The 23,212-nt window shown below is 51.7% G+C and overlaps 8 protein-coding genes across 8 annotated transcripts; 6 read left to right on the plus strand and 2 right to left on the minus strand.

The window, feature by feature from the left end:
• Window positions 1–367: 367 nt before the first annotated feature.
• Window positions 368–574, plus strand: N7539_004112 (uncharacterized protein; the record flags this gene model as incomplete). The annotated part of the gene is made up of 1 exon (XM_056933714.1): window positions 368–574. One exon carries the CDS (start codon window positions 368–370, stop codon window positions 572–574), a length of 207 nt encoding a protein of 68 aa, XP_056791255.1.
• Window positions 575–1,034: 460 nt separating this feature from the next.
• Window positions 1,035–2,115, plus strand: N7539_004113 (shikimate dehydrogenase family protein; the record flags this gene model as incomplete). Its single annotated transcript, XM_056933715.1, has 2 exons — window positions 1,035–1,223; window positions 1,303–2,115. The coding sequence occupies 2 exons, from the start codon at window positions 1,035–1,037 to the stop codon at window positions 2,113–2,115; spliced, it is 1,002 nt and encodes a 333-aa protein (XP_056791256.1).
• A 244-nt stretch (window positions 2,116–2,359) lies between these two features.
• On the minus strand, window positions 2,360–3,691 carry N7539_004114 (inositol monophosphatase family protein; the record flags this gene model as incomplete). The annotated part of the gene is made up of 6 exons (XM_056933716.1): window positions 2,360–2,468; window positions 2,536–2,667; window positions 2,732–3,167; window positions 3,233–3,321; window positions 3,377–3,428; window positions 3,508–3,691. 6 exons carry the CDS (start codon window positions 3,689–3,691, stop codon window positions 2,360–2,362), a joined length of 1,002 nt encoding a protein of 333 aa, XP_056791257.1.
• Window positions 3,692–4,828: 1,137 nt separating this feature from the next.
• Window positions 4,829–5,296, plus strand: N7539_004115 (type II 3-dehydroquinate dehydratase; the record flags this gene model as incomplete). Its single annotated transcript, XM_056933717.1, has 1 exon — window positions 4,829–5,296. One exon carries the CDS (start codon window positions 4,829–4,831, stop codon window positions 5,294–5,296), a length of 468 nt encoding a protein of 155 aa, XP_056791258.1.
• Window positions 5,297–5,969: 673 nt separating this feature from the next.
• N7539_004116 (putative C6 transcription factor QutA) lies at window positions 5,970–8,585 on the minus strand (the record flags this gene model as incomplete). Its single annotated transcript, XM_056933718.1, has 1 exon — window positions 5,970–8,585. The coding sequence occupies one exon, from the start codon at window positions 8,583–8,585 to the stop codon at window positions 5,970–5,972; it is 2,616 nt and encodes an 871-aa protein (XP_056791259.1).
• Window positions 8,586–9,126: 541 nt separating this feature from the next.
• N7539_004117 (putative quinate pathway repressor protein QutR) lies at window positions 9,127–11,943 on the plus strand (the record flags this gene model as incomplete). Its single annotated transcript, XM_056933719.1, has 2 exons — window positions 9,127–11,589; window positions 11,689–11,943. 2 exons carry the CDS (start codon window positions 9,127–9,129, stop codon window positions 11,941–11,943), a joined length of 2,718 nt encoding a protein of 905 aa, XP_056791260.1.
• Window positions 11,944–16,533: 4,590 nt separating this feature from the next.
• On the plus strand, window positions 16,534–19,951 carry N7539_004118 (uncharacterized protein; the record flags this gene model as incomplete). The annotated part of the gene is made up of 6 exons (XM_056933720.1): window positions 16,534–16,611; window positions 16,674–16,704; window positions 16,769–17,287; window positions 17,368–19,242; window positions 19,295–19,390; window positions 19,458–19,951. The coding sequence occupies 6 exons, from the start codon at window positions 16,534–16,536 to the stop codon at window positions 19,949–19,951; spliced, it is 3,093 nt and encodes a 1,030-aa protein (XP_056791261.1).
• A 1,274-nt stretch (window positions 19,952–21,225) lies between these two features.
• N7539_004119 (H(+)-transporting V1 sector ATPase subunit C) lies at window positions 21,226–22,828 on the plus strand (the record flags this gene model as incomplete). Its single annotated transcript, XM_056933721.1, has 5 exons — window positions 21,226–21,516; window positions 21,653–21,733; window positions 21,861–22,004; window positions 22,043–22,516; window positions 22,637–22,828. 5 exons carry the CDS (start codon window positions 21,226–21,228, stop codon window positions 22,826–22,828), a joined length of 1,182 nt encoding a protein of 393 aa, XP_056791262.1.
• Window positions 22,829–23,212: the final 384 nt, after the last annotated feature.

The raw sequence follows: 23,212 nt of genomic DNA on the forward strand, positions 1-23,212 counted from the left end.
AGAAAGGGGACTCTGGGGAAAATTGAAAGCGCGGAGAAGCGTATAACGCAAGCTTTCACGTCTCAGGCCCAATTGACTGCATGCCGGCAAAACGAAAGGAGTGTAGGTCTGGGTTAGAGCTGCAGTGGTGGCAGAAGCTAATACCAGTGATTGTGCTTGGCAATGCTCTCACAGGTCCTAACCGAGTTGAGTCATATCGTGGTTGGCCAAGACGTGCAGCGACTCTGTACTCGGGATCACGCCGGGGCAAAAGAAAAAAAAAAACTCTGGCTGGGTCTGCACACTGAACTTGGGGTTTGGGTGTGTGGGGGTCTCCGATATCGCGGGGGGTGAACTGGGGGAAGATCTGGAAGTCTTGAGCCACACAATGATGCAGACACACGGTGCAGAGACTTCGGTTCAATATCGGGGCATTTTGACCCTCTTGCCGGCGACGGGATGCATGGACGATGATTCGTGGCGAGCCGATGATGGACCATGGCAGTCGACTTTTGAGTTTTTACGCACAACTCAACTTGAACGAGTGGAGAAGATGGCGGGTCAAGGAAGAGGCGACGGGCGGAAAGTCGATTGACCCGATTTTCTCTCGGTGGGCGAAGGGATAAGCGATTCTCCGTCGGCGGAGAAATTCCCGGTCACGTAAACCACCTTCGCACTCGAGCTCTGTGTCGCGTAAGATATCATCATCATCAATCATCCGCACCGGAAGCATCAAATTTGGCCCCACCGAATTCTGCTGGTCACTGGCATCTAGTTGCCCAATCACTGCCTAGTGCATACAGTACCGTGACTCCAATACATCGAGAGCACCTTGACTCCTTGGATATGACACGCGGATAAGCTCCCGCGGCAGATCCCTTAGCCAAAACCTGGCTGCGGCCTGATACTCCATTGATCGCTGGGGAAGTGGGTGTGTGAAGTCGAATATGTTTTATCATCCCCAGATTCTGCCTGGTTTAGCCCCTCTCCAGTAGCACCTCGCTTTTGACGAAGTCTCTTTTCGAATCCTTGACGCGTCATCCTCATCTATCATCATGGCTGCACCAGCAATTGAGACGACGGCTGCGTCACTACAGCCCGAGGAACCGATTAGGATTCCTGCTCATCTCGACGGTGTGGCATATCTTTACGGCCATCCATTGCTAAACTCACTCTCGCCGCCTCTTCACCAGACAGTCTACAATGCATTGGATCTCAATTGGCAACAGCTTCCTCTGTCGAGCGTGTATGGCACGTCGGCCACCTGCCCTCCCCCCTTACACTCGATCTCCGCCCATCCCAACTTTCCTCGCCTCAATCAAGGCAAATCCCAAATTCGTCGGCTCCTCCGTTACAATGCCGCACAAAGTCGCCATCATGCCCCATCTGGATGATTTGACAGAGCACGCCCGTCAAGCGGGCGCTTGTAACACGATATTCATCCGCAATGATCCCACAACAGGCGCTCGCCAATACGTCGGCACCAACACAGACTGTGACGGTATTCGCGAAGCCTTGTTGCAAAACTCGCCTGATCCATCACGTTTCCGCGGCAGACCCGCCTTGATCATCGGCGGTGGTGGTACCGCTCGTACAGCGGTCTACGTGATGCGTCGATGGCTTGGATCGAGCCGAATATATATTGTCAATCGTGATGCCGCCGAGGTAGCAACGATCATGGCCGAGGATCGTGCACGCAATCCAGATCCAACCGCCCAAGCACCTCTCATCCACGTCACTGACCCTGAAGAAGCCGCTCGCTTAGAATGTCCTGCGGCCATTGTCTCGGGAATCCCAAACTACCCCCCAAAGACGCCCGAGGAGATCAATGCGCGAGCAGTTATTCGGTCATTCTTGGGCTCTGCATCCGAGGCATCTCAGCAAGAGGGGGTGATCCTGGAGATGTGCTATCACCCGGTGCCATGGACAGACATTGCTCAGATGGCATCCACAGCTGGCTGGAAGGTGATTCTGGGATCGGAGGCTCTCATCTGGCAGGGCTTGGAGCAAGCCCGTCTTTGGACTGGGAGGGATGTTGTCGGCACACCCGGGGTGGTGGATGCCGTCAAGGCTGTGGTGAATGGGTCCGTCGCCGAGCGGGCAGCCCACTTGAAGAGGGCCTCTAGCGTGTTGTGATTGTGGCTCAAGTGAAAAGTTTGCCTGTCACCGTCATCATTTCGATTTAGCGTCTACATCGTGTTCATGTCGGGAGATTTACTTCCCTCGATTGATAGACTAGGGAAATTAAAGAGCCTGATACGTCATACTTTCGAGTTATACGTTTGACTGGACTAGAATACGATTGCTCTCGTAGCAGAACTGCGTACAGTGTGAGAAAGCGTGCTTTTTCTGGCGAAATTCAAGATTTTCAATCTAGGTCTTAAGCGCCCGGTCGAGAGTATGACAGCTGGCGAACCCGTCGCCATACCTCTCGCACTGTACGTTCTTGGGACTCGCGGCCAGACTCTGTAGCTGATGGACCTGCGGGTCTTGATTGATGTGAGCACTTGCCAAACACACAGAGTCCGCTGCAGCACTCTAGAGGATAAAGCTTACCGAATTGCCAGATACAGTCGGCTTCCGAGCTTCACGTCCGGAATCGATGCTGTGTCAAAGTCGTCGGGCGGATTCGCTGAGGTGATCAGGCCCCCGGCTTCAAGCAGGATTGCGATACCAGCGGCCACGTCCCTAGCATCCTAAATCAGCAATCATAGAAAGAGAGAGAAACGATCAATCTCAAGTGTCAACATACCACTCCCAGCAGCCTCCTTCCCACCAGATATCGAAAGATCCCATCGCTGTGTATGCTAAATCCAAGGTGGCACTGCCTAGGCTTCGAATTCCGTGCACCATGCCACCTTTGCCTTCTCGCCCGCCAATCTCCGCAGCCATATTGACAAAGCTTTCGATTTTGCGATGCATATTACCATCAGGGATATCTCGACGGTCTTTGCCCCATTCGCATGAAAAGATACACTGAGAAGGGGCGTTGGCGGGCATCGGAGGAATTGGATTTCGAATCAGAGGAAGGCGACGTTTCTCATTAAGCCAGGCACCGCGCCCATTGCAGGCAGAGAAAAGCTGATTTTGGAATGGTGCATAAATAACACCAATGACGGGAAGGTTGTCGACGACGAATCCGATTGACACGCAATACATTGGAAAGAGATGTGTGTAGTTCACAGTTCCTATAGTGTGTGAGCATCTTCGAGTCCAGCGACAGCCGTTAGGAATGAAGGTGTTGCAAACTTACCATCTAGAGGATCAATGCACCATGTTGGTTGTGCATCAAGGAGATACTCGCGCGATTCGCCCTTGGCATACGACTCTTCACCGAGGAACCTGGCCGTCTGCGTCAACTTTGCTGCACCCACGCCAAATAAAAAAGGAGACGAACTTGTGCGTAGGATATTTTGTGTGAATAGCATCTCGAATGAAAACTTCCACATCTGCCGTGATCCAAGAAAGTGAGATTCTTGGCTTCGTTGAATGATCGAGGTGTTCGGGGTCTTCGAAGTCACGCCCTACCTTCATCTGTCTGCGTCACGATATCGACGGCATTCTCCTTTTCTTCAAATGTTTGAGGAGCATCGCTACCGTCAATGCGTTGTTCGACTCTTTCCATGAGCAGATCACCGGCCTTTCGGCCCAAATCAACCGCAAAGGCGTATATTTGGTCCAGCTCATCTTGTGTAAATTTTCCAGCGGGCATCGTGAGTCACTTCTATGTCGCCGGACGTTAATCGGGAGAGATTGATGTCTGAACGTGTTACGCTTCAAGACAGACTTTCACTTTCTTGACTGGACTGGATAAATTCAGATTATTGCGAGAGGAAGTGATACCTAGGACTGTGAGCTGCTTGAGTTAGACAGAATTCTGGAAGAAAGACAGATCAGAGGCACCGGTGATATCCGAATGTCCGTATCTGGGACCCGCCAGTTCTCCGCCGGTGGGGTACAACTCCACGAAAATGTAAAGACCTGCAGATGAGCCACTTCACTTTCAATCACTGATTGCATTGATAGAGCTTCTCGAAGTTGAGATCATTTACTGCTTAAAACATTTCTACCAGATCCCGGACCCAAATCTCTGGGCCACGCTCGATGATTTTGTGGCCACCAGAGGCTACAGGTTGGACTTTCAATAGCCTTCCTCGTTTTGATTAACGGAGTCACGTCATAATTCGGACTTGAATCCGCCTACTTGAAAAAGCAGCATCAAATCCCCAAAACGCCGCCGAACCATTTCAAATTGTCAAATAGAGTCAGGCTCCGAAAATGGTAGCAGGTCAGTGTGACTAGACTGGCGTGAGAGATCGGTAGAAACGCCCAGCCGGTCGCTGATTTAGAAGCAAATCGTGCGGATTGATACGAGATGACAGCAATCACAGAGCGCAGTGAATGCATGGAGAAGTCCGGCTAACGACGGCTTATCCCTGATAAGGAGAACCGTAAGGGACGGTTTGGCAACATTGACTCGTGTCCTTGCGATCCATAAGATGGAGGCGACGGACTTGTTCTCGAGAACGATGCGGTTAAACCCACGAGTACGCTCGAATCCGCACTACTGCGGGGAGTTGGGGTAAAAGCGGAACCGGCAAAGCGCTCAGCCGGACAGGCGCTCATCGAGGACCTTCGACCACTTTTCCGCCCAGCTTAAAGGTCACTCTCAGCATGCGCAAATAGATCTCAATCGCGACTCGGGTAGCGCATAGACCTAGGCTTCATAATAAATTATGCCATTGAAAAAATATCATATTGCTCGCATGCTCAGTGCGTGGTCTCTCGATTTCATTCGACCCCCTCCCTTCTTGTATTGAACTCCATATCTCAATCACATACATCCACCATGGCCAGATCAATCCTCCTGATAAACGGACCCAATCTGAATCTCCTTGGCACGCGCGAGCCACACATCTACGGACACACCACACTGGCGGATGTCGAGAGTGACTGTCGCAACACTGCCGCCAAGCACGGATGTACCTTTGATGCGTTTCAATCCAACCACGAGGGTGCCATCGTCGATCGTATCCAGGCTGCCCGAGGCCAGGTGGACGGTATCATCATAAATCCCGGCGCGTTCACACATACCTCCGTGGCGATTCGTGATGCCTTGCTCGGGATAGGCGTTCCATTCATCGAGTTACACGTGAGCAACGTCCACGCGCGAGAGCCCTGGCGTCACCACTCATATTTTAGCGACAAGGCGGCGGGGATCATAGTTGGGTTGGGTGTATATGGGTACAAAGTCGCTGTTGAGCATGTTGCTGAGAACTTCAAAGAATTGAAGAAGGACCCAAAGGCGGCGCTGTGATTGCTTTGAGTATGTAATAGGACTGTGAGCAGACTCGACACGCATATACTTTAAAAGATCTCGGCTTTTTCCTGTGATCAGGTTTTCTGGCGGTTTCTAGAAAGACATCTCAGTCGCCGTGCCTGTTGCCCACCGGCCAGAGACATGTCGCGCTCGACCTTTTAGTTGGCCATGTTCGCAACCCGTATTGCAAACGGGTACTCTGCTACATCAAGTGATCGGATGTTGCAGATCCATAGCTTTTGTATGAAGCCAGAGTCGTTTGTGAAGGGCTCAAACAAGGCCTGTGAACGGTCCGTTCCACCGCGAGGAGTAGATCAGTTCTATTTCGCGAGCTGAGGACTGAATCCAAGATCACAGAGCGAGTATTGCAGGGAGTCAATCAGTGTATGGTCTCCAGTCTCACTAGCTGAAGGTCAGCAGCTGTTTTTAATCCTGCCCAGGCTTTGGAGCGGTACATGCAAAGCAAAATATGTGTCCATATGCAGGCTAAATAAGTGGTCATCTCTGTGGTGTTCCTCCAAGGCCATGAGTCTCCCGCCGCACGGAAGAAGGTTGTGTGGCCAGCGGTAATTGTTGCGTTTGGGCCAGCAGGAATGGCTCCATATGACTTGAGAATGATAGCAATTCCGGCACCCCACTCTCCGTGACGAATCCAAGATTTTGCATGAACTCAGGCTGATTGTCGGATCTGAAGGCTGAGGTTAGCATTCCGACGAAGGGCATTGAGTGATACGAAACATTTTACTTGCCTGTCTGCACCATCTAGAGAGGCCAGCTCATCAAAAAGCGCATCAAGGTCCGGTGCAATGCGTTGCGATGTTTGCCTTCTGGCGGTTTCGTGTCTGTCAACCTCGATGAAAGGGTTCTGATTGAAGGGTGATGGATTGCCGTAGGCGGGATACTGCCCGCCATAAGGAAGTGCAGATTGGCAGTTGAGGCTAGAGCGTTGTGACTGGGAGATGGCAGAGCCTGCTGATAGCGCACCTCCGTTAAATTGGTCTGCTTGAGTAGATGCCTCTGCAACACCGCCCATGGACGCCATAGAAGGTCTAGGAGTTTGAAATGGGTTGCAATTTTCGTTGGTGCTTCGTGCGTTTCGTGCCCAGCCGTCGAGAAGAGGAAAGTCCGGTGGACGGTGGGAATGGTCATTGAGGTCAGGGAAGAGGTTCGTGGCTGGCACGAGATCCTGAGGAGTAGGAGCATGCGTGGTGGAGTGATGTTGTAAAGCTTGAGTCTCAGAGGGAAAGACGTCTTCTTGGGATTCGCTGCCTCCAGCTTCAGTACCATCGTAGGAGTCGGATGCGATCCACAGTTGCCTGAGGTGGGAATTAAGTGACCCAATGCTAGACCGGAGATCGGAATCGTGAACACCTGGCGCAACTTGACTTGCTGAGTCTGTGAGACATCGACTCACGGCTATGCCGAACAAGGGCGTCGTCGCTTTATAACTGAAGGCTTCCATGAAGAACTGCAGCAGTTCGAGCAGTGTTCGAGAGCTCTCAATGGCTTTGCCTGTGTGTTGTAGTCTAATGATATGATTATTATCGCCCTGTCGGGATGCAATCTGCAAACTCAGACTCGTCACGGTACTTTGGTATAACACTTCGAGGTTGAACAAATGAGGGGAGGGAGGGCTGGAATGGCGATTGGACATGTTGACTCGAAACCTCTTCGGTAAAGACGTGACCCATCTTTGAAGCTGAACGTCGAGGGACTCGAAATGTGCGCGGGAAGCAGTTGGATCCTGCTTCAAGAAACAGAGTTCGTTCAGTATAGAGATCAAAGACAGCAGCCGATTAAATGTACTCAGTGCATGAATGGGACCGCGTTGCATAGAAGACTGGAAGGAATGCCTCGAGCGAAAACCGGTCTGGTCCTCCCATGGATGCCATTCTTCGAGCCCATCCTCCCCGATAGCCCCAACGCGAGTCAAATCCTCCTTCCTGAGAGAAGGTCGCTGCGACATGTGCTCAGCAATCAGCGTCTCGAGCAAGAAGCAGCCCAGAAAGACATGTTGTGTCCGACCGGGCGATTTCGCGCCGTTGTGGCATGCAGACCTGGGGCTCGGTTGGTCCAATCCCAGCAACTGAACGCTTCGAATAGCCTGTCCTATGAGCATCCACGCGGTAGTCCATCGCTGCTGACCGAGGCTTATCAATGACAAAATAAGCAGAGCTTGTACATGGCCGAGTTCTTGCACGCAAGCCTCAGCAGGAATCAGTGATCGCGCGATGCGAGATAATTGTGTGGCGTTTCTGGGGCGAGACTGCACACTGGGAGAGTGGGTAGAGTTGTTGGCCCCATCTTGAAAAGAGGCCAAAGCCAGGACTGCCCATAACGCGGCATGATCTCCGGATCCACGCAGGTCACTGGACATGGAAAGCGGTCCTTCGGCATATTGGTATGCGATGCGAAGCATGTCGTGCTTTTCAAGAATGGGAAACCAGCACTGCGTATATGTAAAGTACACATCAAGAAGCGACCATCCATTAGACGGAAGCTCAAAGGCTTGTTGGCTTGGCCTTGTTGAGAGCCCTCTGACATTGAACTGGACATCACTGAGAGAATGTTCACTTCTGTATGATTCTGTTTGGACTGCTGCTTCTTCAGTTCGATGGCTCCGGGACCCGCCCGCGATGGTTTGTTGGGAAGCGCACGACGGCGAAATAGCGATTGGCAGATTATGCAGGCGATCGATTCCTTCGGGAATATGCCATTCTTGAGCTTCTGCCGATGCTAGAACTCGGTCGATATCAAGTGGCGTCCCGGCATCGCTGGGAGGACAAGTGAGCCGTTCCTTATCTTCCTCCGGCTGCTCTAGAACAACCAGCATCCGCTCAATGTCCCTGAGGAGCGCGCTGTTCTTGAACGAGGCGTGCAAAGTGTCTGATCCTTCAGCATCTTTTCCCATTGCAGCGAGGCGGCCCAGAAGGTCGGTGGACCTCATCAAAGCGCGCATCACGTCTTCGCTGCCTGGGATTTTTTGGAATACCAGTCCCCATAACAATTCCAGAGACCGTATGTAACCAGTCGGAAGTCCTCGCTTCTTTGGGTTGGCTTTGTAGGTACATTGACGGCCGAGTGATGCGCATGTTGAACATACAGGCTGTGCCCCGTCACATTTGTCTTTCTTGGATCGGCAGTTATCGCATGCTCGTGAGACTCGCTGCCGCTTGGGCAGAGCTGACTCTTGTGGTGTATTTGCTTTGCCCTCATTGTCCGCATAATTGAGTCGACGCTTGGTCTTGCCATTTGGGCCAGTGACTTGGCGAGGCTCGGAGGTCATGATGTAAAATTACGCTTAGCGGCTTCCGCCGCATATTCGTAGGCGAGGCGATCAAACGCTAGGCAGGTAAATCTTTTGCCGGCGATGCCTGTTGCGCTAATTTATCACGCCCGCAGGCTCCAGCAATGTAATGCAGCTCGTCGTGGGCGGACTTCGTTATCTGCGATTTGAGGCTTGCAATTTCCTCAGTAGCAATCCAACTGCTTCCTCCAGCCAAGTGAAGGTAATGAGAAAGCAGACAAATGTATCTGCCATCCACGCTATCGGAGTCCGGGGAAAGGATGACCAGCGGCAAAAAGATGGCCCGCAATTCCCCCGCCGGCTGGGGAACGGTCGCAAAGCAACCTTACAACTTACGACACTAATCATTGCGACTCTGCGATTGCAGGTTTTTCGTGGTCAGCCCATCAAAACTGCAGATCTCTTGAACTTGAAGCTTTCGCTCAGTCAATGTTATGACCTACTGATCATCGCTGTCTGATCGACCACAAATCTGTCCCAATGGAATTTCTCCGTTCTTCGTGACCACCAGCATGCGACGATGTCTTCACTCGGACTCAAACGAAAATCACTCGTCGAACACGATGCGCAACCCCGAAAGTACAGTCCTACAGAGGGTGCCGTCTCACTGGCCGTTCTTGGTTCACAAAATGGTTCGACGCGACATTCACATGGACAAATGTCATCGTATAGCAATCGGGATACGCCACAAACGAACCATCGAGCCTTGCAGTATGAGCGGGCTTCTCCGGCGCTCGCCACAGACAACGATTCATGGCCGAGTACACGAAAGTTTAGACTCAATTCATCTATTGTCTTGATTGGGATTCGAGGGACTGGCAAGTCTAGCCTAGCGGTTATTCTGGCAGCTGCCTCTGGTCGCCAATTGATCGACTCGGATCAATATTTTCGTCAAGTCAGTGGCTGCTCCCGCGCCGAATTCAAAAAGGACAACGATCATGCGATTTTTCAACAACAAGAAGCCCTAGTTCTCGAGTCTATGCTGTGGGACAACCAGGAAGGCTGCATCATCGTCTGCGGAGCGGGAACAATGGAGCGTCGTGGCCAGAAACTTTTGAGGGAATATGCCCTCACACATCCAATCATCCACGTTGTTCGAGATCCTGAAAGCATTCAATCATATTTGAAAGCCTGGGATACGCAGAAAGTATCACATTTCCTCCAGATCGCAGGCCCAATATACCGAAGCTGCTCCAACCTGGAGTTTTTCAACCTCTCGGAGACCGTACCCAGGGGTGGCACCAATACAACACCAAGCGAACAGGATTCGTCACTCGAGTCTCAAATCGACCAGCGCCCGCAAGCGTCCACGCCATTTCTGACACTGAAGAAGATTCAGCGGGATTTTCTCTCATTCGTCGCCTTTATTACAGATGACCGCGAGGAAACCGGCCGTCAGCAAGCTTCTTTTCCGTTGTCATTGTTGCCTGTCGAAAGCCGTCGCAATACCTTGGCGCTTTCGGTTCCCTTCTCCGCATTATGTGAGACTAGTGTGGATATTGAGGAGCTTGAATACAATGTTGATGCAGTCGAGCTAGTCATTGACGTTGTGGAGCACACGGCTCAGGCCGCCAGCGATTTGGATCTGGCTGACAAAATCAGTCATGCTGTTGCCCTCATACGCCGCCATACTATTGTTCCTCTCATTTATCATGTGGAAAGCTACGTCAGGCCTAGGAGGCCCGCTTCGGCAAATCGAAACGAACGTGTCTCTGATCGGGAATACTCGGCGCTTGTTCAACAAGGCCTGCGGCTCGGCCCAAGCTTCTTAACGATTGACCTGGACCGTGACAAGACTTTACTCGCTAAAGTCATCAGAAGCTGTGGCAACACAAAGATCATCGGACACTTTGAGTCTCGCCAGCCTTTTCCGGGAGGTTGGGACGGCGACGAATGTTTAAGGATATATGAACGTGCTCAAAAGCTCGGGTGTGACATGCTGCGGATTTGTCAACCGGCCATGAAAGTTGAAGACAACGACGCTGTACAAAGATTCCGACACAAAGTTCAAAATCTCCCGATAAGGGCTATTCCGGTGATTGCCTATAACACAGGACCTCTTGGTCGTATGTCACGGTGCTTCAATCCCATCCTCACGCCAGTCACGCACTCGCATTTTGGCAAATCATCGGGTCTCGTTGACTCGGACGTAACCGCCGTTGCCGTTCAGAAGGCGCTCTACAGTTCATTCGTGTATGATCCCATGCAATACTTCGTCTTTGGTGCCAATGTCAGTTACAGCATGTCTCCTGCCATGCACAACGCTGCATTTGAAGTGTGTGGAATGCCGCATCGCTACTCCATATTTCAAAGTGCAGAACTTCGTGGGCTGAACGAGCTGGTGGAGAACCCTTATTTCGGTGGCTCAAGCGTTAGCCTGCCCTACAAGACCGAAGTCATACCTCTTCTACACTCCATGTCACCGCATGCCCGGGCCATCGGTGCTGTCAACACGATCATACCTCTTCGGAATAATGACCTCGCGGACGCTCGTGTCTCAGAGGTGTCATCAATCCACCTTGAGAGAACACGTGCTGGTCCGGTAAGAGGAATCCACGGAGACAACACCGACTGGATTGGGATCTGCAACTGTATTCGACGGGGACTGTCGCCGGCCAACGCAATTCGTCAAACAACCACGGGCTTGGTCATTGGATCAGGTGGCATGGCTCGAGCGGCCATCTATTCTATGATCCATTTAGGCGTGCGAAATATTTTCGTGTACAACCGAACCGTCGCGAAAGCCGAAAGACTAGCCGAACATTACAATCGGCAGGACTTGTTCTCCCAGGGCCGAAGACCAGAAGACCGTCCACGGGTGAGGATTCTCAGCCATCCTGATGATCCCTGGCCTGTCGCTTTCAAGCAACCAACGATTATCGTCTCGGGTATTCCGGCTCACAGTATAGCCGGCGAACCAGCTCCCAACTTCAATGTACCAACCCAATGGCTGGAAAGTCCAACGGGTGGCGTTGTAGTCGATGTAAGTTGACCAGAAGGTTTTGCTGCTGAGCAGCATTCCGAGATTTTTCTATTTATTCGCTCCCTGTTCATCTGAGCTGACGACTGACTTGAACTCCAGCTGGCCTACAAACCTCTCAATACGCCACTCATGAAACAAATTCGCGCTCTTTCTCATCGAGGTTGGGTTGCGTTAGACGGCTTAGATGTGCTTCCTGAACAAGGGTTCGCTCAATTCGAACTATTTACCGGTCGTCGCGCACCCCGTCGCCTAATGCGTACCATTGTGCTTCAAGAATACGAGGACGATGAAGTACACGATGATCGCAACGCCATACAATATCGGTTGAGGAACCTCGATGGTCAGCTCACATGAGCATGAATGGTATCGACTCGCCTTTATCTATCCATAGGCCTGCTTTGCCCACTTCTCGACCCAGCTTCGACCTTGGCTGTTGGGCTGCAATTCATCGCTCAGTCGCTTGGGCCTCTCCAAACGCCATCGCCTTTCTTTGGATCCTGTTGGGGTACCAAAGTTGGGGTTTGAAATCAAGTCCGACTACTTTAGTGCCCCAGATGTTTGAGAAGATGTGGTCTGAAACATCTCCCCATTTCCTACCACCATGTCAAATCGGCCAATGATCATCGCAGCTTTTGCATGTTGCAAGGATTTTATGTCTCATCAATCATGTAGTGGCTTCAGCGCACGGCTTGATCGCGATGGACCCTCACTTGCTTGGACCCTTCGCTTATTGATCTAATGCTAGACTAGTTAACTAGGTATCGCAGCCGGGAGCTGCCCCCGATCAAGCTCTTTTCCTGCACATGAATTTCATCTCCAACCTATGTTCAAAAGATTTCAATTCAGGGACTATTTATGCTTGCAAGTTTCTGAGAATGGTGTAGTCGTGTGCATACTCCCTACCATGTGAGAATGCCAGTTTTCGCCGACGCATCTACCCGTAGTTGTTACAGTCCTTTCATGTCTTCCCGTCGACCACCTGCCCGTGGAATGTAGCACAAAGCTGGATGCTTACCCCTCGGTCTAGTCTTGGCCCCCACAGACGGACTCGATTTTTACATGCAGGTGGCCGCACAGCAACAAAGACCCTGGACCCTTACTCCGCTTTTATTGGAAGAACCATGTATGGCAGATCGCGGGGGCGAACAAGGGCCACAGCGCGATTCTCTTGTTCGACTCGTGCTGACCTTGTGCTCTTTTTTTATTCTTTGAAAACACCGAACGCCTACTGTAGATGCCAAAGACATGACGCAGCTGGACGACTGTAGAAAGTCAGCCTTTTTAGTGGTAAATGAAGCATGTCTGACCATGACATCCTGTATGTCTGGATGTTCATGTTGCACCTTTTTCCTATCTCCCGTCGTCCATGCTCTCGGGTCTATAGAGTGTATCAGTATAGTATGTAGGTTACCTGTAGTTAGGTAGAGTTGGACTGGTAGAGAGGTCCAAGCCCAGTAGTACTACTATCTGTCCAATTCCCGTGTGGAGACGCCCCGGGACCTCGGACATGCGCCACGTGACACTGCGTCGTTTCAAACGTGCGCTGAAACAATGCAAAGAAACGATTGTTGAGGCGGGCTGTCCGGGACGGTACTTAATCAAATGACTCATGGAACGTGCATGACTCGGTGGAGCCTCGTGCAAGAGGCGATCATTTTGGTAGTCTCGGGCTCTACGCTTGGGGAGCCCAAATAGTTACACCTGCTGCAAATCAGGACGATAGTCCATGCATGAGGTGTGTATCTTTGACAAAGGGTATCCATCAATCGTGGTTATGGGGTGCTACTGCAACTACTGTACAGGTTTATTGGATAACTGTGAACTGTACAGTGTACACTACCACACAGTACACACTACACTCAATGTACAGTGAAGAGACCCTGTCTCAGGGGCGGGCGGGAGCTTCGGCGACGCAACAATCGTTCAAACAGACTGGGTCACTGGGATTAGGCACACTTGAAGCAATGAAAGATGTTGACCGCCAAAAGAATGAGACCTTACCTGCGGTCCTTTTTAGGACTCGATTTGAAACAGACGAAGCCAGATCCATGGATGGCAGGCAAACTGACACACGTGGCCGCGTCCGAGGGCCCGAAAGAGTAAGTACGGTAGGTCGCTTGGTTTAGGAGAGAATGAATATTTATATTTCATAGCCAGATTTGGGGCCCTGCTGCCGACCGACTGGGGGCCCTGCGACTACTTGAATGGTAGAAACAAAATTGATGCCAATCTCATGAAGGGATGCAAAATGTGAAAACCGAGTACCCTAAGCCTTCGAATATTCAAGTAGACTGTAGAGTGCAACAGTAGTGAACTATTCTCTCTGCTGTTGTTCGAGAGTCGATCTGCCGCGTTGGCATCGACGGGACCGCGGGAGATTACACTTGATATTAGGGCTGATCCACCCATGGGATAATCTATGAATTACGTTCCTTTGCTGATCGCTGACTGGGTGATCCACTACCGAGCACCTCTTGGGCCCGGGCAATGGCCCCTTTTAGACAGTAGTAAGTTGATCACGTAGCATGGGGCATGCATGCGGTCTTCAATGACAGTCGTCGACAATGGACAGAATTCAGATCGTAAATGGGTGGTATGGGAACGATGAAGATCTCGAGGGCTGTTTGAACGATCAGTGCGTCAACAATTGGAGTGACCGAAAGAGGGGGATCGCAACTCAGTCATCAACTCATATCCCCGTGAAGGAACTCTCATCCTTACCCGAGTGTGTCTGTTCTTTCTTCGGCCATAGTGGTCACTCTTGCCCGCCCTGGAATGATGACGTCCCGCGAACACGTACCTACCAGCTCTGGTCCTCGATGTCTCCAATGAGCCATTCAAGGACCATTGGACCAGACGGGAGTCTCGAGGCGAAGAAGAGCAATGTACAGTAGCAGTAGGACTGAGGCCAACACATTCATGTCGAATCTCTCTCATGAAAGGACCGGTTGTCAAAGTATCCACTACGGTCCACGTCGGTCTAGATACACTCGGGGGTCAGGTAGACGGCAGCATTGTGCAGCAGGAGGCTCGTGTAGGTGAGCTTCTCATTCGAGAAATGCTCTCTTTAGCCGGATGATCAAGTGTTACTGCGCTCAGAAATGTCAAGACTGACGCCCGATCGATGAATTTCGATCGACTCGATCCAAGCAAAGAGAGATGTTGATCTTCCAACAGCCGGGTCAAAAGGGACTTGAACTACGCGTTAGTAGAATCATTTTTGATTGTATACCTACCTAATGTGTCCCAAGGTTGACCGTAGTAGTCGGTATGTATATGTACCAAAGCTTGAGGTATAGGAGTAGTACTGCGCTGAGCCTTCCGACCCTCGAGGCTGTATAATCCAGTGACGTGTCGTGAGGACCACCATTTGAAAAAATTTGAAGGTACGAGTCTTCTAGCTCAAGTCAGTTATACTTTCAGTACATATAGACCAACGACCTATATCATAGAACAACCTTATACTGAGTTTCGATCCCATCAGTTGACCGCTGCTGAGGAGTTCCATTGCATAGTTGAGTATCTTAATTGAATGAATCACTTCCTGCTATAGAAATGCCTATCCAGCTCTATCGGTTCCAGTTCGAGAAAATCTGATTTTTGTTTGTCTTTCATCTCCTATCATTTCTCAGTCAAACTGAACAACGCCGACGAAGCCAGGTTGTCCTGTCTCAACAGTCAAACAGCTTATTATAGTCCAGTGCCGAATGCCCTACGGTACCTAATAACTACCCAGGATTCCGTGCAAGCGATAGAGTGCTTTGAGAACCCCCCAGCTACCATGGATGAGATGCTGGACTCCTTTATGTCACAGACAGCCACGCTACGGCTCGTTCCTGGCTTGCGACCTTTCGTCCCAAGTCACTAGTAGAGTCCATCGATCCTCCGCTTTAGCTGCAACCTCCTTTCCGACTTCCGACTCCCTGTGTTTTGCTCCACCCAGAACCACCCCCCATTGAACCCAAACCCACACCCCTGGCACTCTTTAAGCACCACCTCTTTTTCACTCCTGGTCCAACGCGGCGCAACCCCAATGAACTGATCTTCTCCAACAAAGACACTTTGTCTCCATTCCCACTCCTTGTCGACTGGTGTCGCTCTGTGTGCCTCTTGAGGGTCCCTCTTCTGATATCCTTTGTTTTGTTGGGTCGCCGCTCGTGTGTGTTCTGCCCAGACCCCGTCCTGCGCCCTCTCCGCTCGGCCATTTCAACCCTCGACATTCATCTGCGCTCTCGACGTGCCTGCTCCCGCGAGGGGTAGCCACTGGTTCACTGACCGAGAACGATTGAGAGAGACTCTGCGCCAATCTTCAGATTCTTCCATCGGCCAAGTGATCGGTCCTGCAAACAGTGCCATCATTAGGTATGTTGCACCACATCATTGCGTCCCTTCCATCTGGAAATTTTTCCATCCTCCCGAAGCCCTCGTGCGCAGCTCGCAGCCCACACCTGTTGATGTGAAGAGGCCCGCGGTCGCCATTCCACCCAGTTGCACACACCGCAAGGCATTTCCCTACACCGTCCTCCGTCTCCCAGACCATATGGATCGCGTAAACGGTATCCCGCTCTGAGGCTACATTGAGAACTGACAACTCCGATTCTCACCCAGTCACCATTCCCTCCCACTACGACAGCCTCCTGATTGCGACTCCCGTATCTTCTCTCGTCGCGGCATGCGCAACCTTTGAACTTGACTCCCACGTGTCCCTACGCCGAGCTCTCATAGCCGAAACGATCAACCCAACTGGACTGCTTCTGGAGCCATAGCTGTATGCTTGCACAAGGTTGCGTGCTGGATACTTGTTCCGCTGTCTTGACTTGCTTGGCTGCCACACCGAGTAGCTCCCAAGGACGCCAACTTGACAGCGTCCGCCGCAACCTGCGGTCTCAGTGATCATTCCAGGTACCGCGAAATCAGGAAGCGTAAACAGCTTGTTCCGTCATCATGGATTCTCCAACACTCCAACCCGATTCTCCTCTTGACCAGGACGAAGTGCCATACCCCTGTATGGGCTGTGGAGAGGTATGTTGATTGTTTGCAGCCCTGCTGCTCCCCTCAGAACGGGCTGACACCCCGTTCGGTAGATTCTCGAGGAAGGCAAAGCATTTGAACTCTGTAAGTCACGCCAAAGACGAAAAAATAATAGACATGTTCACGTTCATGTGCTAATTCCTTGTAGCGGGGCAAAGATGGCACATCGATTGCTTCCGCTGCAGCACTTGCGGTACCCTCCTCGACTCGGATGCGCACCTCCTACTCCTGGGCGATGGGTCGTTGATTTGTAGCAACTGTACCTATAGCTGCAACTCCTGCGGCAACAAAATTGAGGATCTCGCTATCTTGACGGGCGACCAGGCATTTTGCGCCCAGTGTTTCCGGTGTCGCAATTGCAAGAGAAAGATCGAGAACCTACGCTATGCCCGAACATCTCAAGGAATATTTTGCATGGATTGTCATGAATCCTTGATGCAACGAAGGCGGAAGAAAAAAGCAGGCGCTACGAGCAAAAGACCAGGGGCTCCGGGGGTGAAACTGGACAAATCCCTGCCGTCTCTACCTCCCAGCATGGAGGATGCTCGATCCATTGACGAGGCGGCCAGTGACATAATGGACGCAGACACGCCCCGAGGCCATACGGAGAATCATGGAGAATCTGCACGCGCGGACATTTCTGCTGCAGGTCTACAAAGTGCAACGGGTAAGGAGCTCCTTGTCAATGCCCTTCTCCCATCGCTCGCCAGATTATGTCCCACTGACTCTGCTCCCCCGGCCTTTCAGACAATCTCCTCCTTCCTTCTAGCACTTATCGAAGTAGTCGCCAGATCGCTGCGGACCGTGCCGCTGAGAACACTGTGGGCGGCGGCGAGTTCCTGATCCCACTCGCTTTTGATCCCTCAGAGACTTATCGGGAGTCATCCCAGCCGCAGAGTCAACAGGAGCTACCGCGTGACTATTTCAATTCAGTAAAGTCAAGTGAACCATCTCACATGAACAGCTACGACCGTGACCACACACTTGAGCCTCCCTCCCACACGCCCTCGGAACATGCCTCACCTCATATCGCATACCAGGAGAAAGGCAGGGAGCCCCGCGACACTGATGTCAGCCGGCGAGACTTGGATGGTCGGACCGGACGGCCGGCCAAGCACTCTACTGCCCACTCCGACATGGCTCGACTGAGTCGGCCAGCATCCGCTAGAAGCTCCCGCTCTGACTTGCATCTAGCGTTCCGTGATGCGAGTGGGTCACCTTCTACCTCCGCTCGCCCTTCAGCAGAGCTCCGCCGTCCCCACGAGCATACCAATGGGGATGCAGGTCGCTCACAGCGTCCAAATACCATGGCTCATATACCAAAGCGGGGTGATTCACTGGAAGGCAGACATCAACAGTCTTCCCAAAAGGACTCCAATGCACCGCTTGTCTCATCGCCATATGTCGGGTCGTCAAAGGCATCCGACCACAGCGCTACTGACCAGGCCCGGAGACCAGCAGTTTCTGCCATTACCAACTTCGACGGTGCAGGTTCACCGTCTCGGTTGCGGAACGGTGAGACGGACCATGACCAGACCAGCGAGTCTCTGTTGCGTCGCATCTCAAGCGGCGTTCGTCATGGGCGGAGTCTCAGCGACCGAAGCATTCGCCTCGGAAAAGAAAGCAAGGAGCCCCGTTCACCTGCCAGCGGTGGCTCAATCGCAACGGACTTAGGCAGCCCGACGGCAGGTACAACCCAGGCCGAGGAAATTGCCTGGCTTCGGAGCGAGCTCCGCAAGGAACGCAAGCGTGCCAATGACATGGAAGCGGCTATGAATGCGGCAGCAGATGTGAAACAGGTCAACACTGAGCTATCGGAAAAGCGATCCACCATGGTTGTTCTTGATGCCCAAAGAGAAATTGTGCTGCGTGAGCTCACAGTCCTCACGGAACATCTGGAGGCTGAGAAGCGCGGCACTGTTGGTGGGCCATTGGACCTTGGAAAGTTCTCCAACCAGGTCCTCCGCGAGCTAGCTGAATCTATTCACAAGCTCAAGGAATCATATAGCCCACAGATCGAAGAGATGATCCAGAAACGCAATGATCTGTCTGACGAGCTCGCCAACTTGAACCGCCAGAAGGAAAAGGCGTTCCAAGAATTCGAGCAGCTTTCGCTGAAGAATGCCCAGTTGGCCGAGTTGAACAACACACTCGTGCACCAGATCCAAGAGCTCTATAAGAGCACATCGGATGGACAACGCGGAGGAAATGGATTGGGACTGATATCTCATGGCAAGGACAAGTCGATTGGATCGCTGGAAACGCTGAAGCCAAGCATTGATGGTCTGGCATCTTCGATCTCCACTGCCCACATCTCGGACGATATTGAGACTCAGACTGCCACTGCTACAATTGTGCCCGGTCCCCAGGTTGTGAATGTTCGTAAGGGCAAGTTTATGAACTGGAAGAAGGGAGGGCAGAACGTTGCCAAGGGTGTCAAGGGGTTGAAGGGAGCATTTATGTCGAGTGAAAATGGCGAGACCGGCGGTGGTCTTCCGCGCTCCCAGACTCAAGATCCCAGCCGTCAAGGCTTTGGTTTCTTCGGTAATCAGCGCGGCAAACAAGGTGGTAAGATTTCGCAGGCTGACAGCACACCGGTTTTGACTGAAGTTGCTGCTGGTGGTAAGTCCCCAAATGCCGGGTTTTGTTACTGGGTTCTATCTAACTTCCCCAGGTCTCTTCGGTACCGATCTCGAGGCTCGGATGGAGCATGAGAAAAGCATCATCCCTGCGATTATCACTCGCTGTATCCAGGAAGTGGAACTACGAGGTAAGGACATTCCGTTCGACTCCAACGGTGTTTTACGGGCCAATCAGTTTGATTAATACGTAAACAGGAATGGATATGGAGGGCATTTACCGCAAGTCGGGAGCTGCTTCCGCGATTCAAGGCATTCGTGAGGGCTTTGAGCGCTCTCCCTTTGATTATGACATCTCCGATCCCGATCTCGACATTCACGCCGTGACTTCGGCTCTGAAGCAATACTTCCGCAAGCTTCCAATGCCACTCATCACGTATGATGTCTATGACAAAATCATTGATTCTGCTGATGTCACGCATACCGCCACCCGCATTGACCTACTTCAAAAGAATCTGTCAGAGCTTCCGCGTGTGCACCGAGACGTTCTTGAGTTCCTGGTCTTCCATCTGAAGCGTGTTGTTGAGCGCCAAGATGAGAATCTAATGACCAGCCAAAACATTGCGGTCGTCTTTGCGCCCACAATCATGCGCCCTGAAAGCCTGGCCCGCGAGATGACGGATGTTCAAAAGAAGAATGACATTCTCAAGTTCCTGGTCGACAACTGCCAGGACATCTTCCAGGGCATGTAGGGTGCCTCTTAAGACTTGACTTATTTACGCCCATTCCGCCCGCCAATCAATCTTATTGGTCTTTATACCTATGCTCCTCCCATGTGTCTCCTACCTGATTTCCGTTTTCAATGCTGGCGTCTCGCAAATCTGTACAGTTGAACAGACACCGCGTTTCTCTATAGCTCTTTCACATTTCCCTATTTCCTTCCGGCACGGTCACCCTCGTGCTGCGGCTCAGTTGCTCGGTTGCACTTCTGCGCTACTCTACTCACGATTGGCGCTCCACGCTTCATCCAGATACCCTGCTACGCAATTGATCCGCTCTGTGAATTGGTTTTGTCGTCATATATCTTTACAGACTAGAAGCTAGTTTATTGCCTCGTTCATGTTCGGCCTTTGTGCCCAGTATCATTGTTTGTGTATTCCACACTAGCGATGAAATAGACCTTTCATCAATCCTAATCGCATGGGGTCCAACCAGATCCTAGCTGGACAACCGAGTCCCAACTCTATCCTTTCGCTCACGGAGCTTCTACGTAAAGCGAGTGCAACATGTGACACATCTATACCCTTCCCTTTGCAATTCCCAATACGGCCTCATCGAAGGTCATTCCCGTAGTTCCAGCCCCGAAACCTGGACTTGAAGGATGTTGGTCTGTCGAGTGCTTAGCCTATCTTCACGCCTAGGTCTTTATCCTCGGCCACATTGTGCGCTAGGGGTGAATTTGGCCGATGAACCGCTCAAAGAGCGGTATGCTACTAACTAGGTCATGGACATAGGTACTTAGGTAGGCAGGTAGTTAGAAGGTTCATGACCTACATAAGGTAGTACAACCGATGTCAACATTAGTTTGGCGATGCTAAGAAAGTCATGTGATGTGAGGTGCTGCAAGGACGGTAGACTTATGGGCGATTGTAGTGTGAAGTATGAAGTGTGAAGTTATTTAGGTTAGGTAGTTACTAGGTACCCAGATTGATTAATCGAATTACCTAGGTAGGTTGAGTCTTCTACAGTCTACCATCTACAGTACTACCACTCCCACTACTCCTCCTGTGTCCGACCGGTCTATTACTGCTAGTCTAGCCTCCTAGTCTCCTACACATCTGAAGGTCCCGCTCTCGTCACAGCTCCGACCGCCTACGACATCACCTCAGCCAGCTTCCCGAAGCTCCCAATCCACTCCCCCGAACCTCCGTAACGCTACAGCCCCACCGCCAGGGCCCTCTCTCAACGACCGTCCACCCCCGGCACCACCATCTCTTTCCAATTCTCCTTCCACCCTTGACACACGATGGCGCAATCCGGCAAATACCTTCTCGTCTCATTCCCGACCTCTATCGTCCCTTCGCATCATCGCGATGACGCTCTCGATGCTGTCTCGGCCACCGTCTCTCCCGAAAATGGCTCGGTAGCCTCCTTTGCGATCCCCGAATTCAAGATTGGCACGCTGGATGCTCTTGTGCAGCAGGCGGATGAGCTGGCAAAGCTCGAGGGCTCGTGTCAGGGCGTGGTGGCTAAGGTTGGGGATGCGTTGAAGAACATCTTGGAAGGGGATGAGGCGCAAATTGAGCGCATGAAGGTCGTGAATGATAGTATGTCTGTGCTCTTGGATTGAGGAGGGGATGATGAGAGTGGGGATGATTGCCCGGGAGGAAGAGGGGGGGGACCATTTTTGGCTAATGTGAGGTGTTTGGTGCTTTACAGAGCCCGTTGATCAGTACTTGCGGACGTTCTCGTGGAACAAGGTCAAGTACCGTGCGGATAAATCGCTGGCGGAGTTGATTGATTTGCTGCATAAGGTAAGTACGCTCCGGATTGGTACGGAAATTTCCAGGGATCCTTGCAGTAGAACAAGAAAGAAGCAAGACGTCTTGCGCGCGGTCAGTGGACAGAGCAGGAGCCCAATCATGCTCATCAATCTTACAGGAAGCCGCCAGTATCGACAATGATATTCGATCCAAATACTCGCAATATAATCAAGTTAAGAATACGCTGGCCACGCTGCAAAGGAAACAAACGTCAGTCGACAGGGCTCCCTCGCCCACTACGAACTCGAACGATCAAGCTAATGTGTTACCCGACTATTCAGAGGAAACCTGTCAACAAAGTCTCTCGCGTCCGTGATTGATCCGCGATCTATCGTGCAAAATTCCGAGTACATCGAGACACACTTGGTGGCTGTGCCCAATCAGCTGGTCAAGGATTTCCTCAAGACGTATGAGACCGTGGCTCCGATGGTCGTGCCTCGCTCAGCGCAACTCCTTGCCGAGGACAGCGAATTCTCCTTGTTTGCAGTGACTGTTTTCAAGAAGCACAGCCTTGAGTTTGTGCACAAGTGCCGTGAGCAAAAGTGGATTCCACGCGACTTCAAGTACGTTGAGGGCGGCAAGGAAGAAGAGCGCAAGGAAGTCGAGCGGGTGGGAGGCGACGAGCGCAAGCTTTGGGGCGAGACATTGCGTCTGGGCCGAACTGCGTGGAGTGAGGCGGTGATGGTCTGGATTCATATTCTGGTTCTCCGGGTCTTTGTTGAGACTGTTCTGCGCTATGGTCTACCGCTGGACTTTGTCTGCGGGTTGGTTCGGGTATGTTTCACCGTCTGCCTTTTCTCTTCTTATACATCCATTCTTGGATCGGTCTGGTCATTTGCAATCATACTTTGAGAGGCTGCCTACAAGATATACTGATGACCTCTCTCCTTCCAGTCCCCATCCTCAAAGCAAGCCGACAAGGCCAAAAGCAATCTGGAGGCCAAGTACTCATACTTGGCGGGCAATGCCTTTGGACGGGACAAGAAGGGCCGAGTCAAGCGGGATGACCCGAGCGAGATGCACGCCGCCGGCGAGGGCAGTGCAGATTATACACCATACGTCTTTTACGAATTTGAATTCCAGTGAGCGTTGGCGATGGTTGGAGAGGAGAACCTTCGAACGAGGTCTTGTGACATTCAAGCGGCAAATCCAGCTAGGTTTCGCTAGCTTGTGAGAGAAGACTTCGCGTACATATTATCAGCCAGGGTACATTTAGCACAACAAGCATATTTGTTCAATTGATAGAGCCTTTCTTCTTCTTCTTCTTCTTCTTCTTCTTCTTCTTCTTCTTCTTCTTCTTCTTCTTCTTCTTCTTCTTCTTCTTCTTCTTCTTCTTCTACAGTGCCGTGAGGTGTTAAGGGCGTGTATTGCCGGGGGGGGGGGGGGCAGGAATTTCTTTCCCTCTCTACCAAACCTTTACTGTTTCTGGTTGTGGCACAATACGCCAAATACGGCAAACGGAGACGAAGC

This window comes from Penicillium diatomitis, assembly GCF_028827545.1.
Source record: "Penicillium diatomitis strain IBT 30728 chromosome Unknown utg000004l_segment0_segment0, whole genome shotgun sequence".
Classification (NCBI taxonomy): Eukaryota; Fungi; Ascomycota; class Eurotiomycetes; order Eurotiales; family Aspergillaceae; genus Penicillium; species Penicillium diatomitis.